Source organism: Nycticebus coucang, chromosome 8, assembly GCF_027406575.1.
Source record: "Nycticebus coucang isolate mNycCou1 chromosome 8, mNycCou1.pri, whole genome shotgun sequence".
In the NCBI taxonomy this organism is placed as follows: Eukaryota; Metazoa; Chordata; class Mammalia; order Primates; family Lorisidae; genus Nycticebus; species Nycticebus coucang.
The window spans coordinates 134,286,208-134,301,755 of NC_069787.1; the positions used below are offsets into that span (position 1 = coordinate 134,286,208).

The following is a 15,548-nucleotide window of genomic DNA, read 5'->3' on the forward strand; positions in this document are numbered from 1 at the left end:
CAGGACTGGGTCACCGTGCACCACATGGAGAAAGTTTAAAACAAAGGGCAGGACCCAGTCCCGGCCACAGACAATCACTTATGTCAATTCAAAACCACACACAGGCTCCAGAGTCCACGTGCCTGTCAGGGTGTCAAGGTTCCTGGCATCGTATCTTTAAATCATTGGATCCAAAGGGGAAAGTGAAATTGCATGAGAAGGGAAAACACCACCCGTGGAGAAAACAATCATTTTTGTAAGTCTTTATTTTTTAGTTGCTCTTCCCATAGTAATGCGCTGAAAGGCATAACAGTTTACACTGTACAAAGCATTTGAAGAAAGTACCTTGACTTGCCGGTTATTCCAAAATGAGATTACAAACAAAAGGAAAACAAATCTGGTTCCTCAATAAAGGGCAAAATAACTGAATATAGTCTGTTACGTACTTCTCTCTTTTAACATAAGGTCGGGGACACTTCATTTTACAGATAGGATTAACATGAACATAACATCGCACGAGCTTGCAGACGACCAGCATAAAATGTGGGGTGCAGTTTTTAATCAGAAGAATCATGCCTTCATGAAAGAAATTATAATCGTTTATACAATCGAATCGATTTCAGTATTATAAAAACTAAGTTGCATCTATTCGTATTTAGTTCATTAAGAAGGAAAACAAAACAACAAAACAAGGAATGTTAAGAAAAGCCAAACAGCATCCGGCACTCCCCTACGCAGGTCGAATCAGTCACCTTGGTCCTTGAAGTCAGAGAGAGGGGTGCCTCAGACGTCGGGAAGCAGTGGCGGACTGGGACAGTGCTATAGTATTTTCATCAACAAACAATCGTTTGCCACAAATAAATACATGATACACACGACGCAAAAAAATTAAACATTAAAAAACAGTGAAATGATTGTCTAAAATTAAGATGTTATTACAAGGATTTGGCAAACACGTTATTAGTGGTACAGCGGTACTGGTGACAGACAGGTCCCTTCACTGACTTAACCTCTCTGAGCGTGGACATCCGAGTTCACAATTTACACATACTTTTTCTCCCTAGTTTTAAATAATGTACTTAAGAAGGCAAAAAAGTTAATGGGGAACAAGTCTTCCCTGTTATCAGCTTCTACAATAATTGACTGTGCACCTCATCCAGTTACTCCCTTCTTCAAAGGGTTAAATTACATGAAACCTTAACAAAGAATTAAATCTGTAATCAAAAGCAACTGTTCCCAATCATGTCAGGTGATCTTGTACAAAAAAGACTTCAGTTTATATGGAGTATTCATTCATATCAATGCTGCCATCCCAGCTGCCCCCTCACACCCACACCCTTGGCAGGGTAAACTGGAAGACGCCTCCGCCCAGCAAGGTTTTCATTTTTATCAAGTCACTTTGAGTCCCACTGATTGATCTTCCAGAAGTCAGCAGCTGCCTTCGCTGTGCAAAACAAAATATCAAGAATAAATAGTTTTTCTTTCTTTTCTTTCTTTCTCTTATTTAATCACTCAGTTTAAGGTCGCCAGACCAGACGAGTGACCCTTCAGGGTTGTAAGGCATTCTGCTCAGCAGTCTTGTACAGAGTCCCCGGGAAAGAGCCACACGCTGCTGGACTTGGTCCCGCTCTGGCTGGCCTTGGGAAGGTCATACGTGGCTGATGGACTGGATGGCGCTGGATTCCGCTGCAGCCCGTGCCATGCTGTGCCACACGGTGGGAGAGCTGTGTGATGCGGGGTGGAGGGGCTCCTTGTCCGCCAGGGACAACATCATAGCGTACGCCTGGGGCAGAGAGGAGAGGTTCAGTACACAGGGCCTGAAAACATGACTTTTAATTCCAAGAATATTGCTAACAAGTGTCGGGAAGGGCTGGGACTCTGAGTGGGGACATGTGCAATGGGAGTACCACTGGTCTTCAATGTCTATGGGCCACAAAAGTGCCACATTCTACAGAATAAAGCATCTAATTATCCTACCTAAAATATCCATAACGCTTCCACTGAGGAACATGAGTCGTTCCCCTGCCTACACATAAATGCCATCACTTCTCCACTAAACGGGTTCAGTTCCCCAAACCCTTACTGTGTGCTGAGGACTGAAACTCCAAGCAGTATTAGGAGACAGACCTGCCTGGCAGAACGTGGCCTAGCAGAGGAAGGCGCTCAAAACACAAATGAATCTGCCCTTTACAACAAAAAGCACTGAAGGTGAAGTGACCTGCCCAAAGTCACTCCACTAACAAGTATTTCTGCCCAACTTTTAATCCATGCCCTTTCTCCAGCTCCCCTCTGGCTACATTCCCTGCTGCCACCAAAGACCTTGAGAGTCGCAGTGGATTAAATCAGCTCTACCAAAAACTAAAACAAAACACATGGCCCAGCAAGGTTCCCACCCTCTGTGTTCAGCAGAAGGTGCGTGGAGGTGCTCCGTGAGGAAATGTTCTTTCTTCCCTGTGATCACGTCAAATTCTAAACAACTGTTCAGAGAATCCCCGTTTACTGCCAAGTAAAATATTCAAATAAAATGTTTGGTCCTGACTTGCGAGTGAACTTTTCACTGTTGCTTTGCTATTGTCGGTCTCATCCACCGCTAAACTTGCTTGTCAAAATGCTGCTGCAGTGGAGGTCAGGAAAGTCCTGCCAGAGACATTCCACTGTCTGTAAACAAAGACAAAATGCCTCGGTCGTTAGGCAGGATTTCATCTCTGGGAGTCATGCTGAGACATGTGGCCAGCCTGCGGTTTCTCCCGTAATCATGGCATTCAGTTAGAAAATGTGCCCTTGCAGGCTGATTCCGATTTGCTGGGTCACTGCCCTGAACGCACACATTTGACTTTTATGCATGCAATTTGCCTTCTGGACCTCTGCAAAAATCTCACAACCCATTTAGCATCTATTTCTTAAGCAGCTACTCTAAGCCAGGTAGCCTCAGACCTGTGCAAGGTCTGAGGGAATCAAGGGAATAACAGGAGTCCTTATCTTCCAAACATGGCTTAAGTGAGCACTGAGCCTACAATTATTTATTCTGGTTATGTACCAACTTTTAGAGATACGTTAAAGAAAAGGCTGAAATAGTTTTAACAAAACTCATTCGAATATTTGGAAAGATGGAAGGGAACACAGAATTCTGGGATCCTGAATTCTGCCTCTACTTACTTAGCTGTGCAGCCTTGGGCAGTTCCTTACCCTTTGAAGCTTTGTTTTCCTCATGTAAATGGGGAGAGTAGTGACAATACCTGCCTCCCGAGGAGGAATCCACGGCACGAAGTTAACACAAAGTGCTTAGCTCTGTGTGCCTGACATAAACAGTACCTACCATCATCAAAGTAATTTTTGTAGGATAGGATTTTTTCAGAGGAAATCCCATGTCAAAGGAAGCCACTGTTTTTATCAGTTGGCTATTTTGGATTCAGTCAGTATAAAAACCAGGTAAATAAATATATAAATGTTTTGAGTAAAGCATCTGAGCCATCAATTTAAGGAAATAGCAAATATAGAATCCCTACCTTCCAGTAATCAAAGGAAACACACGTTCCATACACAAAGGTCATTGCCCAGCACGTAACTGGCAGGTAGTAGCCACTGAATGAATGAATTGTCTCACGAAATAAAGTGAGTTTGCTGAAAGGCTGACCGTCTTCAAACTAGCATATATGATGTGATCAAATGCTAAGAAAAATAGGAGCCAGCACTGCCACATGTCAGGACTTCTCAAAGTGCCAGCTGTCAGGCTGGCTGGGCAGGGGCTGGTCCCTGAGACACATCACGTTCCTTACCTCTAAGTTCTCAGGCCCCTTTTCTCTCCTACTACGTCTGATAGTTTCTGGAGTTTTAAAGAATTGCATCTTTATAATGAAAAGTATTTTTGTGGAATCATTAAAAGATATTTAAAAAGAGAAAACCTGGACCCCCACCCCACCCCCAATCCCCCAGTTATCTCTGATCAACAAGGAAGGAAGGATGGGCCATTAAAATTTTAAAAAATACTAGCCACCTCTTGTGAAGGTCTCTAAGTGAAACTGAAATTGTCTTCTCTGGCTAGTTTACTTTTAATGTCAAAAACTGAAAATTCCATTTTTATCCCCACTGAATCATAGAACAGAAAGGGATCCCAGCTACCCTCCCATCCCTCTCCCAGGAGGAAACAGAACCAGGGGGCAGGCTGGGGGCTGAGTGCAAGCTGACGCCTCGACTTCCATTCAGACAGAATGCTCATTTTGCCCATTATCATACATAGTATTTTAGAGTTTTTCCTAAATTGGATGACATTAGATACTATTCCATTGACATGGTGCTCTCCCCACCTTCACTGAGATAGTTTTACATGTGCTGTTACGACCAGCCCAGGGCATCTCAAATAGGAAACCATCTCCAATTGTGTGACCCAGTCTGATCACATTGTGTGATGTGTCCGGCCACCTGAAAAAAGGTTAGTGGATCAAACAGGCCAAAACAACTAATAAATATGGTCACTTTGGAAGAGAATGAAGAACTGTCATTGGAAGTTTCTTTTTCAAAAATTAACCTGAATATATAATCTGAGTGTGGATGTTGAACAAGAAAGGATAAAGGATGACTCCTTTTATTTTGTAATAAAAGAGCTCAGATTCTTTCAAGTGATAATTCGAGTCCTTAAATGAATTTGCTTTTAGTCGCCTGACAGAATGCTACAGAACCCAGGGAACTTGGGTGTCAATTTAATTGACTCTTTTATTCCTGCAATAAAAACTGACAAGCTTCTCGTCCAGACCTAAGTCGGTGCAGGCCTCTGGCCACTAATTTCACTGCCCATCTTCAATTTGTCCCTAAATTCCAAAATTAGATGACTTTTTTTTTTTTTTTTCAGTTTTTGGCAGGGGCGGGGTTTGAACCTGCCATCTCCAGCATATGGGGCCAGTGCCCTACTCCTTTGAGCCACAGGCACTGACCAAAATTAGATGACTTGTTAATTCCCAATGCAGAAAATATAGTTAGGGGCTGAAAAGTGGAATTCATTTTCCAAAACTCTTAAAATATAATCATGCTGGCAAAACGAATAGACAGAAAAGAATTCTGAGGCAATATGCGAACATTTGTGAACAGACATTATGGACTACATAGAAATAAGGGGATTGCAAAGGAAAGGTTATTGTAGACAGGTCTGTCACAGAAGCCTCTAGCAGAATGCAGCGCGTTGATTGTCACCATTGCTAACTGTTTGAATCTGGTCATAGACAGTAAAGAAATGAAGGTTTTGAGTAAAGTGTCTGAACCGGTTTGGATTCTACAGTACTTCAAAGGCAGACTATCTGCTTTTGGTACTGGAAGGAAACATGCGTCCTCATGAACACAGTCCCTGCCGTGCTGTGCTGCAGGGAAGCACGCACCTGTGACTTGGATTTTCTGTGCAGTGGCTGCTTGAGGTCCTCGGGCACGTGGGAAGCGCTGAAAGAAGAGAGCTCGGCCTCGGCGTACTGATTATCTTCCATTTTCCCCATTTTGAGGCTATCTGTGAAGTGCCTTATATGATCTAGAGCAGAAAGTCCAGTTTTATATTCTTCCTCTTTATACCTAAAATGAACCAATGAAAAGCACGGTTTTGGTTTTTCCCTTTTTCAGTCCGTAATCTAATCGATGCATTTCCATTTGAATCCATCTTACGTAACTGACCAGCTTCATATTGTATTTGCAGTGTTGAGGAGCATGTGTCAATTACGGGGTTCTTAAAAATATTAACTATCATATAATAAAAATATGTTTCTCAGATGGGCACAATGGCCCATAATGCCTATAATCTTAGCACTCTGGGAAGCCAAGGCAAGTGGATTGCTTGAGGTCAGGAGTTCAAAACCAGCCTAAGAGCGAGACACCGTCTCCATCAAAAACAGAAACGTTAGCCAGGTGCGTGGTCTCCTGTAGTCCCAGCTACCTGGGAGGCTGAGGCAGGAGGACTGCTTGAGCCCAGAACTACTGTGAGGCTGCAGAGAGCTATTATGACATCAGTGCACTGTAGCTGGGCAACCGATTGAGACTGTGTCTCAAAAAAATAACTATATATATATATATATATATATATATATATATAGTCAAGCATGTATTTGAGATAGAGTTAAGTCAATGACTCATTTGCAGTGTGAGGAGACAGAATTCGTACTTCTATAATTTCCAGTTTAAAGTAAAGCTAGTTCTAATATTTCATCAACACCTATTATCTTCATGAAAGTAGTTTATTCCCATTGATTTAACTATTTAATTTTTCCATTTAGAAATTCACCATCTATGTAGATTATACATGCTAATGAATTGAAATTTATCTCAATAATATTGGCTGATTGCTCCAAATATTGAATAAATTAGATAATATTGAAATTCTTACTTTTCTTTGAGTTTTATAGGCACAGTCTAAAAATAAATGATTATATACTTACGTAATTTTCATTTTTCCTCTCTACCTCAGTAAATGAAAGCTTCAGGAACACCAGTGTGTCTGTGTGCTTGGGGCTACCTGAGTTTCATCTATTTAAAACTGATTACTATCTATACTTCCCAAAGCAATTACAGATTCAATGCCATCCCTATTAAAATACCAACATGGTACTTTCAAGACTTGGAAAAAATGATTCTTCGTTTTGTATGGAACCAGAAAAAAAAACCCTTATAGCTAAGGCAGTTCTTAATAATAAAAACAAAGCTGGGGGCATCCGCATACCAGATTTTAGGTTGTACTACAAAGCTATAGTGGTCAAGACAGCATGGTACTGGCACAAAAATAGAGACATAGACATTTGGAATCGAATAGAAAACCAGGAAATGAAACTGACATCTTACAACCACCTAATCTTCGATAAACCAAACAAGAACATACCTTGGGGGAAAGACTCCCTATTCAATAAATGGTGCTGGGAGAACTGGATATCCACATGTATAAGACTGAAACTGAACCCACACCTTTCTCCACTCACAAAAATTGATTGAAAATGGATAAAGGACTTAAATTTAAGGTATAAAACAATAAAAATCCTCAAAGAAAGCATAGGAAAAACACTGGAAGATATCGGCCTGGGGAAAGACTTTATGAAGAAGACTGCCATGGCAATTGCAACAACAACAAAAATAAACAAATGGGACTTCATTAAACTGAAAAGCTTCTGTACAGCTAAGGAGACAACAACCAAGGCTTAGAGAAACCTACACAACGGGAAAGGATATTTGCATGTTTTGTATCAGACAAAAGCTGAATAACTAGAATCTACAGAGAACTCAATCCACATAAAAAAAAAAAACAACAATCCCATATGTCAATGAGAAAGAGACAAGAATAGAACCTTCTCTAAAGATAAATGGCTAGCAAATATATGAAAAAATGCTCATCATCCCTAATTATTAGAGAAATGCAAATCAAAACCACCCTGAGATACCATCTAACCCCAGCGAGAATGGCCCACATCAGAAAATCTCAAAACTGCAGATGCTGGCGTGGATGTGGAGAGAGGGGAACACTTTTACACTGCTGGAGGGACCACAAACTAATACTAACCCTTTGAGGGTTATGGAGAACCCTCAAAGAACTCAACCTAGACCTCTCGTTTGATCCTGCAATCCCATTACTGGGCATCTACCCAGAAGGAAAAAAATCCTTTTATCATAAGGACACTTGTCCTGTGTTTATCGCAGCTCAACTTATAATCGCCAAAATGTGGAAACAGCCTAAATGCCCACCAAGCCAGGAATGGATACCATGGAATACTATTCAGCCATTAAAAAAGATGGAGACTTTACACCCTTTGTATTAACCTGGATGGAAGTGGAAGACATTATTCTTAGTAAAGCATCACAAGAATGGAGAAGCATGAATCCTGTGTACTCAATTTTGATATGAGGACAATTAATGACCTAGTACATGGTGAGGGGTGGGGGGTGGGTAGAGCAGAGAGAGAGGGAAGGAGGGAGGGGGTGGGGTCTTGGTGTGTGACACAACTTTTGGGGGCAAGACACAATTGTAAGAGGGACTTTACCTAGCAAATGCAATCAGTGTAACCTGGTTTCTTGTACCCTCAATGAATCCCCAACAATAAAAAACAAAAATCTGATTACTGAGCATACTGTGCTAATTCCAACTTAATTGCTATTATTTATTATTCACAAACTGCTTACTGCTCTAAGCCTGCCGGTTTCCCAGACACCAGGCGCTCACCTCCCAGGGGGCGTCTTGCAGCCCCTCTCCAGGCTGCTGGCCTCCTCGTAGTCGTCCTCCGGGCCTCCTCTGTGCAGACCACTCGTCACCGGCTCCTTCCCTGCTTTTCCAGTCAGATCACTGTCCTCCTCCTCCTCATCGAGCAACACTTCATCTTCGCCTTCCTCATCGTCCAGCAAGTCTGAACTTTGACTGGTCACCAAGGCCTTCTCGTCCTTAAAGTGTCGGCCATTCATTCTTTCAGATAAAGCATTCACAGAAGTTCAATTATTGGTTTCATTTTTAAACTTATATTCCCTGTCATGTCTTCCTAACATGATAGGAAAGATTTATAAACATGACAGTTTAGATTTTCAGCACTCACATAGGAAATCTTTATTGTTTCTGCTTGTGGCAAATGTGGGGAAATATCGTAATTTCACAAATGAGAAGATGACGAAAAAAATAACTGGATATTATTCAGATCATAAATGGAGCCTCTGGCAGACCTGGGAAAACAATCTCAGTCTCCTGTTTCCTGTCAGGTTCTGCTTGATTCATGATACTGCTGTGTGTGTGTGTGTGTGTGTGTGTGTGTAAATAAAATATTTTAAAAAGCACATACACATTTTCTCTGCATAATGTACCCACCATTTAAAAGAATGGATTTCTGGAAAACTCACTCCCCTGAGCAGCACTGGCACCAGCTTCGATGCCCATGTGTAACGTGAGTCTAGAAGCCACTGTCAAGGTTAAAGAGGCTGCAAAGGACCAGCTGGTGTTGACTGTCACTAGGTGACATCCGTCACACTCTACCCAGCCTTGGAAGTGACTGAGCTCTCATTTATTGATGCTGTTTTCAAGTTCGTTTTGATATTCTGAATCCCAGGGGGACCCTGGAATGGGAAATGATCTAGAGATGTAATTGTACAAATATGTTTTGAAGTTGGTTTAGCAAGTATGTCTGCTATAATGATGCCAAAGAATACAATGTTCTAAAAAGTCATTTGTCATATTTTTGTTTACAGCTGCAAGGATTGTAACATGATTTTAGATTTGGATTTAAAAAATGAGATGAATTACATAGGAATTCCCATTTAATACATTGGAGTGCATTTGGGAAAACGGGATAAGTGCTCAGCTTTAAAATGAACTCTAAAATACGTGTATGTAGAATTCGAGTCTCATTGCACAATTTAGAGCTTTAAATTAAATTACACAATCCCTACCTAGGTTTTGAATTGCAGCATGTCTTCTAAACCTCCTCCTTTTAGAGATACATGATCAGAGGAGTTACAGTACTTGACACGCTCAGAAAGCCTGTGAGGGATCAAACCATCCCAGGGGTCCCGGTGTTCTGAAACTCAGCAGCTCCAGCCTCTCCAGCAACCCTGCTCCCTCACCCACGTACTAAAGCGAAAAACCCTGGAGACGTTTAAACAGTAATGTTCAGCTTTTACATTCAATGTAACTACTTTTCAAATTACAGAAGATCGGGGATCAACAATGCACTTCCATCATTCTCCCACATGGCCAACAACGAGTATAATTTAAGATTCAGATTTCCCCTGGCTAAAAAAAAAAAAATAAACCAATCTTGGATGTGATGGACACACACGGTAAAAATCCATCTGACTAGAGTCACACACGTATCGTTATTAAGCTTTTCATATGACCAATCTCTTAACCTCTTTTATCAGAGAATGATGAAAACATGTTTTTCACAGACATAAATTATTAGTTTCCAAATACACTGCCAACTTACTTGCATGAATAGATTGGCATTCTTATTTTTTAAAAAATGTAAGAAAAAGTAAAAGAACAAAAGAATACATGGACGAAAACCAAGAGTAACAAAAAGTCAACATAATTAAGAGAACCTATCTGTTAATTATTGCTTTCAAATGTGACAATTTATAGGAGATAAATTATTCATCAAAAGTAGCCTGATAGGAGTTCAGGGGAAAGTTAGATGACTCAGCCTTCTCACTTCTGCCCTGTTCAGACATGTTGAAGCCAGATGTTGCAGCTACCCAGGCTCACAAATCTCCAATTAAAGGAGAGAATATCTAAATGAGCATCTCAGAACCCAAATGGTGCTGTGCGCTCATTATTTCTTATTTGCGTTATTAAATAATTATCAAAATGTAAGACTGTGACTGTTTCCTGCCGTCCTTACAACTCCGTCCTTCTGACCATCCTCCCTCTCACTCCCACCAGTGTGCAGGGAAAGGGAGATGCAAATCCAGCTGCACGATGCTGTGATTATCAGACTTCTTAGAGGCCAGGACGCATCCTTCTATCCTTTCTTCTATAGATATGTTTTTATACCAGCTGAAGAACAGAAGTAGTCATACGTTTTTATGTTATTTTGGCAAAAAAAAAAAAAATGTGCATTTGAAGTTTGCCTTAATGGAGGAACTAAAATGATTAACTTTGACTTTTAATCACATCAAAACTTAAGGACACTGACCCAAGTAATACCTGTATGAGGAATAGCAAAGTTGTGTGATGAGAAGTAATGGAACTTTTATTACTAATTTCATGTTTCATTAAAATTTACGACGCAGCATCCTAATTTAACAGGTTACCAGACAGATCTATTCAGAAAAGCCTAGTTCTCAGTAAAAAGTTCTCAGATAATTAATTGTAACTTACAGATAAGAAAAATGAAATCCAATAGTTTTGATGAAATAATATTGCATTAACTTCACATGCAATGCAAAATATTAGGTAGATGTTAATTATCATCATCAACAGGATTAAGAGTTTGTCTTTACTAATTCACCCATTTATGTATGATGTTGATCGTGATAAAAGCAAGCCAGGTTAGTAAAAGCAAGGTGAGCATTCCCACTGAAACAAACAGAATTAAAGGACCACCTACTTATGAGGACATAAAGTAAGATCCTAATTAAGACGTCTCAAACAGTTATATGGGAAAGGCATCGACTGACACTCAATGGGTATTTCATATATAAGTATATACAGATGTGTAGATAGAGGCCCAGAGGCAGAGACTGAGAGACAGTCACACAGTATCTAGTTTATATATATAAATATGCTGTATGTGTACTAGTAACCATAGATAATATAATAGATATTTTTACCTCTCTATATATATAGATAAAATATAGGCTATATGTATAATAGTAACCGTAGATAATAGATATTTATTATCTCTCTATATATATAGATATAAAACATATGCTATATGTATAAAGGTAATTGTAGTTAATATAATAGGTATTTATTATCTCTCTCTATATATATATATACATATATAAAACATAGGCTATATGGGTAATAGTAACTGTAGATAATTAATAGATATTTATTATCTCTATTTATTTAGATATAAAACATATGCTATATGTATAAAGGTAATCGTAGATAATAGGTATTTATTATCTCTCTCTCTATATAGAGAGATATAAAACATATGCTATATGTGTAATAGTAACTGTTATTGATTAGAGATCTAGCTGAGTCCCCATGTGGCTTTCGCTTTTCCTCGTGTGAATCTGATAAACTTTCCCATTTAGCTATCAGGAGAGCACAGTGGTTGAGTCATAGTTCTGGTTGGACTCCATTAATTATCTACATGACCTTTCAAGTTATTTCACCTGCAATATCTCCATTTCTTCACTGATAAAATCAGTGGCTGTCTATAAGGTTGCCATGAGAATCAAACTAACTAATGCACGCAAATAAATGCCCGCAAGAGCACACGGTATTTCCACGTGCAGTAAATATGCAGCAGCCCCGGGCAGGTGTCAGCGGTGCCACCAAAGTGCACACAGCAAATGCATTTGCAAACATTCGTTTCAGAGGTCACAGAGTTTAGAAAGCAAAAAGCCCGGCTTCACCTCTCCTCTGCGTCCCGGGGAGACTGGCTGCGGTGGTTGCTGTTCCCAATGAAATTCCGAATCTCTGTGAAGTAAGCGTCTTCCTTATCATCCAGCATCGCACCCGCGCTTTCCAGCTCAGAATGAGGTGACGATGTTGCCGTGCCTGTGAGGAGCAGAAAGCCTTTTATGTCAAAGGTGATTATTCAGCTAACAATTTATTGGGAAACTCCTTCCTGAGGACTCTGATCTGTGTTGCGTCTTACAACAAACTCTTCTAAATATTAATCATAGTTACTCCAGGAGGTCAAAGTCTCCCCAGTGCGCCATATACACACACCCGTAATAACAGTAGGAACCCCTGAAATTATTCGGAATGCTCTCTCAAGGATGTCTTCACCAGCTTCCCCTACCTTCATTGTGACATGGAAACATCTTCATTCGCATAGTGAAGATTTACAAACTATAGACAAACCTTAAGCTCGGCTTAAGAAACTGACAGTCCTGGATGCAGTAAATAAACTTTTTTTTTTTTGCTGCTGTGTTAAAGAATGTTACAAAATAAATACTGAAGACACACTGAAAATTCCATATTCTGGCTGAGTGGGTTAGTCCCAGGGGCAGGTGTGGTACAGTATCAGGAGGGCAATAGAATCGTAATGTCTGACTCACGGGTACCAAATACTGTGCCACACCTGCCCCCGGGACTAAGCCACCCAGCCAGAATACAGAATTTTCAGTGTGTCTTCGGTATTTATTTTGCCACATTCTTTAACAACAGCAGCAAAAACAAGTGCTTATTTACTGCGTCCAGGACCGAGTGCCAGTTTCTTATAGCCGAGCTTAAAGCTTATCTGTAGTTTGTCAATCTTCATTATTTGAATAAAAATGTTTCCATGTCACAACAAGGACTGTTGGAAGGTAACACAAACTTATACAATTTTAGCCATTTTATAAGAAGTTGAAATTTACACCAACATTAGCTTCCTGTTTATTATCTTACCCACAGACTATCTGTCTAACATCGTCTCTACAACACAATAGACAGAACAAGAGACTAGAACACCCTGTTCACTTAGAAGTTATAATCTCAGTCAAGAAGTAAGCATTCAACCTTGATGTTACACTTTTATTTTTTTTCCTGAAATAACTTTGGAGAAAAGATTATAGTTGGATGTTTAAGGGTACGCAAAGTGCAAAGTTAGAATATTGCCAGTTTTATACACCGGATTAGATTTCGTGCCTAAAATCTAATATTTTAAAACCGTGATCACTAGATTTTTGGCTTTGGAACAAAGGAGCAGTGTGTTTTAAATAGTAGCCATTCGAGATGATAAACAATGTGCCTTTATTGTGGAGGAAAGACTAATAATGAAATAATTTTCTTAAAATCACTGGTTTATATAAATCCAACTTTCTATTTTCCATTCTTAACATCTCTTTTCCTGAACTCCAGGCTCACCCCCTTCCCTCACTCTCAACTCATTTCCTTTATTCTCTAGAAGCAGCTGTGGCTGACGGGTTTGCCCTGCACACACATGCCAGCTGCAAGTGTTAGTTAATGCTTATTATGTAACCATTAGAAGCCAAAGACAAGAAAACCTACCATCCTTTCTGCTAAATATGTGCTGGCAGGTCCAAGTTAAGGGAAGGCTGTTTTTTGCCAGTTACTTTTAACTTAATTTCATATCAGAATTTATGGCAAAAATAAAGCACCACTATCACTTGCTATGGGTTCCTCTGATCATATCAACAGCCTCATAGCCCTACTCCTGAAAATGTTATCTGGAGAGGTTCTCTGAACTGCAGGGTTCTGCAAAGCAGATGTGGCTTCTAGATAAATGTTCTCAGCAGGGTGTACTGAGGCTGCACCTCCAGAAATCCTGCCATCTTTAAGGACTACATTTTGTGTGTCCACAGGTGGGAAGATTGCTCTCTACAATTTAAGAAATCTTGATCCACAGGTCTTCTGGGGGCTTGGGCCATGGTTCTTTTTGTTTAATTAAAACTGCCCATTGAGGTGGGTCTGGGAAGGTGAGAGGATAGTCCAAGTAAGCCCATCGAGTTGTGCTCATCTGCCAATAACCATATTATTCACAAAATCAGAAATCTCAGAGGAAAACTGCTGCGAATTCTCACAGTGGGATCTGATTTTGGTGTCAGGGTGGAATGATAGATCACAATTATCTTTCAGACCATGAAATTTCCATCACCGTCTCCTCCTAACACAGCTGACGACTCACCAGACATGTTCCCGTTCTCGTGTTTCTTTAGGTGTCTGTCCAGATTGGTCTGCTGACCGAAGCACCTGTCGCACAAGTGACACTTAAATGGCTTCTCCTTGTTGTGAATGTTCCGAACGTGCCTCTGCAAGTTGGAGGAAATGCTGAAGGACCGGTCACAGTATTTGCATCTGAAAAAAAAGCAGAGAAAATATTTGCAAGCGAATTAAAAGATATTTCTCAGATAAAAATCATCACCTATAAAACATTTTAAATTAAAGGCACAGGCAAGAATACTTCCCAAACAGCTACGTTTTAATTCTAATAGACTCTGATTGCTTTCACGATTTTCATCACTTTACATAAAACTGTAATAAAATATTGGTGCCTAGATTGCTCCCAACTTATTAGGGTAATCACTTCCAATATTTCAAATAAACTTCACATAGTTAAGCACACTAAGAAATAGTAGGGTTGTTTTATCTTTTGCTTATGAAAATACAATTAAATCCCCTGTAAACAAATGTGAGAGAAATTCATATATGGTTCAAATAAAGTAAAAATATCACTTTTTAATTCAAAAATTCAGTCTGATTAACTAATTTCTTGGTGAATTCACTATCTCAGTTGCTGACCTTAAAGAAAATTCTATTATCCCTCTCAAAACAGCAATAAATATTCTAAACTTTTAAAAGTGGAGGGGGGGCGGTGCCTGTGGCTCAAAAGGGTAGGGCGCTGGCCCCATATGCTGGAGGTGGCGGGTTCAAACCCAGCCCCAGCCAAAAACTGCAAATAAATAAATAAAATGGAGAGAGGGAAGGAGGGGGGAGGTAGAGGGTCATGGTGTGTGACACACTCTTGGAGGCAGGACACAATTATAAGAGACACCTCACGTAACAAATGCAATCAGCGTAACCTGGTTCTCTGCACCCTCAGTGAACACTCAACAATAGAAAAAAAAAAAGCTGAGGGCGGTGCCTGGGGCTCAAAGGAGTAGGGCACCGGCCCCATGTACCAGAGGTGGTGGGTTCAAACCCGGCCCTGGCCAAAAACTGAAAAAAAAAAAAAATGCTGAGACAATATGAATAGTTCAGTCTGATACCAAATAAACTAATTTTCATAACCTATAGAGATTTGGATTTCCCAAATCCTTTGCTCTACTAACCTTTAAACTGTTACCAAAGCAATTGATAATGCCATTAAATTCTCCTTTTAGGATGAAAACAAAGGTCTTCATTAACTTCACCTTTTCCTATTTCCCACAATTTTCCATTTCTATTTTTAAAAACAGTCTGTAGCAAACTTTTAGGAAGCAAGTTAGTTTTTCAGGAAAGCACTTCTTGTTGG

At 40.0% G+C, this 15,548-nt stretch overlaps 1 protein-coding gene across 14 annotated transcripts in view; it reads right to left on the bottom strand.

Annotated features, from left to right (window-relative positions):
* Nucleotides 1-230: 230 nt before the first annotated feature.
* MECOM (MDS1 and EVI1 complex locus) overlaps nucleotides 231-15,548 on the bottom strand; it is a 599,591-nt gene continuing 584,273 nt past the window's right edge. For all 14 annotated transcript variants that reach the window (XM_053599758.1, XM_053599756.1, XM_053599768.1 and 11 more), the window contains 5 exons: nucleotides 14,223-14,392; nucleotides 12,001-12,145; nucleotides 8,153-8,389; nucleotides 5,346-5,529; nucleotides 231-1,762 (listed from right to left, as the gene is read on the bottom strand). In XM_053599758.1, coding sequence (XP_053455733.1) covers nucleotides 1,628-1,762; nucleotides 5,346-5,529; nucleotides 8,153-8,389; nucleotides 12,001-12,145; nucleotides 14,223-14,392 — 871 coding nt within the window. In that variant the 3' untranslated portion in view covers nucleotides 231-1,627. The remainder of the gene's footprint in view (nucleotides 1,763-5,345; nucleotides 5,530-8,152; nucleotides 8,390-12,000; nucleotides 12,146-14,222; nucleotides 14,393-15,548) is intronic.